Source organism: Echinops telfairi, unplaced genomic scaffold (assembly GCF_000313985.2).
Source record: "Echinops telfairi isolate 266 unplaced genomic scaffold, ASM31398v2 ScPeMD7_60;HRSCAF=208, whole genome shotgun sequence".
In the NCBI taxonomy this organism is placed as follows: domain Eukaryota; kingdom Metazoa; phylum Chordata; class Mammalia; order Afrosoricida; family Tenrecidae; genus Echinops; species Echinops telfairi.
The window spans coordinates 45,478,971-45,482,289 of NW_022103958.1; the positions used below are offsets into that span (position 1 = coordinate 45,478,971).

Consider the following 3,319-nt stretch of genomic DNA (forward strand, 5'->3'; position numbering starts at 1 on the left):
TGACCTCATCAATATAATAAAGTATAAGAACATATCTCTAGAAAAGGATTACATTCACAGGTACCAAGGTTAGAATTTCAATATATATTTTAGGGGCACATTATTCAATTCATAGAGGCATGGCATCTGAATTAAAGAAATATTGCTCAAACTAGCACTTGAAGCCTTTCATAATCAGGTTATAATGTTACTTTTAAACTGTTTATTTCTTCCCTATGTTCCAGTTATTGTGAGGGCTTCTCAATTTCTAGAACACGTCTTCCTTTTTTTAGGCTTACTCCTGAAATGAATAAATTCATAACTCCAAAGAAATCCTGTTCCTCTATTAAGAAAGTTATCATATATCTAAAGAAGTTATTGCCTCTGAGAAGAAGACTTTGTTTTAGTTAATTTTTTGAGAGCCCCTTTGACATCCTTGTTCCGCAAGCTATAAATGATGGGATTCAACATTGGCGTTACCACTGTATAGAATACAGATATCATCTTATCCCTCTCTTTTGTGGTCTTGGAATTGGGTCGCATGTAAGTAAATATTCCTGATCCATAGAAAAGGACAACGACAATGAGGTGAGAGCCACATGTAGAGAAAGCCTTGAGTCTTCCCTCTCCAGACTGCATCCGGATCACAGTGGAGATAATATTCCAGTAGGAGACAAGGATGAGGGATACAGGAGCTAGGAGGATCACCACACCCATGGCAAAGATGGCCATTTCTGTGCTGTAGGTATTTGCTGAAGCCAGTTTCAGGAGGGCAGGAGGTTCACAAAAATAGTGATTGATTATGTTCTGTCCCCGATAGGGAAGACAGAAAGTAAAGGTAGTATCCACCAGTGACACTAGAGCGCCACTAGCCCAGGACCCAATAGCCAACATGAGACATACTTGCTGGGTCATGATGGTGGAGTAGTGCAGGGGCTTGCAGACAGCCACATAGCGGTCATAGGACATCACTGCCAGCAGTGCACACTCTGTGCACCCCACCAGAAGAAAGACAATGATTTGTGTCATACACCCCCAAAAAGAGATGGTCTTTTTCTTTACCAGAAGGTGGACCAGCATTTGAGGGACAATACTGGTAGAGAAACAGAGATCCGCAAAAGAGAGATATCGCAGAAAAAAGTACATGGGAGTGTGAAGTCGAGAATCCATGTGGATGAGAATGATGATGAGCAGGTTTCCAAGCACAGTTAACAGATACACAATGAGAAAAAGGACAAATAGTAGGATTTGTGTCTGCAAGTCCTGTGACAGGCCCAGGAAGATAAATTCCGTCACAAAGGTTTGGTTTTCTTCTCCCATTAATATTTATTCCTGTGTGCCTATTTAGATAAGCAAAAGAAAACCCCGTAAATCCTATAGAAAAGATTGATGTTCTTAGGCTTCTGCTGTACAATTGGTGTTCATTTATAATGAAGAGAAAAGTTTTGTTCTGATCAGTTAGCTCTAACTGGAAGACAACCTTCTCTTCAATGCCAATGCTTACAGAGTATGATGTTGTGTACGTCTTCTTGGAAACTTCTGCTACTAGAACATGAAATTTTATGTGGATCTTACTAAATGCAGTTTTGGAATGAGGTAACGTGGCAGTCATGTGATGATGTAATCATCCTCCATTTTGTGATTTGATGTGGTCATCCTTCATATTTGCATAATACAGATTTTTTAATAATAGCTTGGATTTTGGAACCTAACCATGTTGATAGGTGATGAGTACATGTATGCATGTATGTGGAGATTTCAAAAAGTTCATGGAGAAATGGAATTAAAAAATCAAGGTATCCTTCTATGAAAACTGTGAAGGCTCCATATATATGCACTAATCACTTATTGACATGGCCAGGTTCCAAAGGCCTGATTGTTATACAAAAATCTGTATTATGTAAAAATAGAGGATGGTCACATCAAGTCACAATATAGAGAATGATTACATCATCAGACACTGCTGAATTACCTCAACTGCCACCACTGAGAATCATGGCCTGGTGTAGTTGAAAAATTACCTTAACCATCACAGCCAACATTACTGCCAAATGTACATTATCAATGTCCAAAATAGTTGGACATTAGAAACTTTACTATTGTTATAAATATGAAATTACAGGTAACAAGACTAGGTGAGCCAGGAGTCTCATTCACTGCCATTGAGTCAATGCTGATTCATAGTGACCTTCTGCAGGTTTCAAAGACTGAAAATGTTTAGAGGTGTAAGAAAGCCAAGAGTTGCTAGCAGTTTCAAACTGTCCATGGTTCTGATCGCAGCCTAATGCATAACCGATACACCGCCAAATGGGGAGAAGGTATAGACATATGATTAGGAAATGGCTGATTAGTGTAATGAAATTACTCCTACATAAAATTATGCTATTAAATGTTCATTCTCCGAACATACCCTCTGGCCATCTGAGACTGTAAAACTGTATGGGAGCAGACACTCTCACTTGTCTCCCGTGAAGTGGCCGGTGGATTTGGAATTAGCAGCCCAAGGCCTAACTTACAGTGCCACCAGGGCTCATGTGTAATGATAGCATACGTTTGAAAAACATGTGAAATAATTTTCAGGCATTAAATTTGTTTAATATCTGGAAATTGATTTTCAGTTTTCAAAAGTATGCTCTAGTTAAATGGTGGTGTAGTGGTTATGCTTGGGATGCTAACTAACCACACAGTAGTTGGAAACCACTAACATCTCTGTGGGAGAAAGAGCACATGAGGGACAATGCTAGTAGGGAAACAGAGAGCTAAATCACGTCACTGATTTCTACTCCTGGAAAGACTTAAGTCTTGGAAACTCACAGAAGCCTACTTGCTATGAATCATCATTGACTTCAGGACAGTGGGCTTGGTTTGGGAAACGTAACTTAACCTTGGAAAGGCAAACTTTGCTGGACAATAAAGCATGTACACTAAAGACAATACTATGAGGATAAAAAAGTAAAAAAAAATTGATACTAGGGTCCCACCTCATACGTATAAGATTTTATTCCCAACAAAATAGATTTAAACACATTTCTGTAATAAGTAGATACCAGCAGAAAAATTTTGTCAATATTACACTTGTCTTAGTTTTGGTTGGTAGTCTTAAAAAAGAAAAGACACACTGACATGGGAAAAATAATTTTGAGATCTTGGCTCACATAAAAGTTTTATAACCAATTCATTCTATGAAATCATCTTTATTGGCTACAGTCTTCCTTTAGAGACTGGTCTTCCTTAAGAGAGCATACTCTTTTCTGAAGCCTTTATTATAGAATCATTTATTATAGAATCATTTATTATAGAATCATTTATTATAGAATATTATCCAATCATCAAATTTGTG

The 3,319-nt window shown here is 37.9% G+C and overlaps 1 protein-coding gene across 1 annotated transcript; it reads right to left on the reverse strand.

The window, feature by feature from the left end:
- Positions 1 to 354: 354 nt before the first annotated feature.
- On the reverse strand, positions 355 to 1,299 carry LOC101649466 (olfactory receptor 2D3). Its single transcript, XM_004716434.1, has one exon. The coding sequence runs from the start codon at positions 1,297 to 1,299 to the stop codon at positions 355 to 357; it is 945 nt and encodes a 314-aa protein (XP_004716491.1).
- Between the last annotated feature and the right edge of the window lie 2,020 nt (positions 1,300 to 3,319).

Bases quoted from the DNA above. Each gene is read 5' to 3' on its own strand.
- LOC101649466 (XM_004716434.1), bottom strand. From the start codon at position 1,299: ATGGGAGAAGAAAACCAAACCTTTGTGACGGAATTTATCTTCCTGGGC.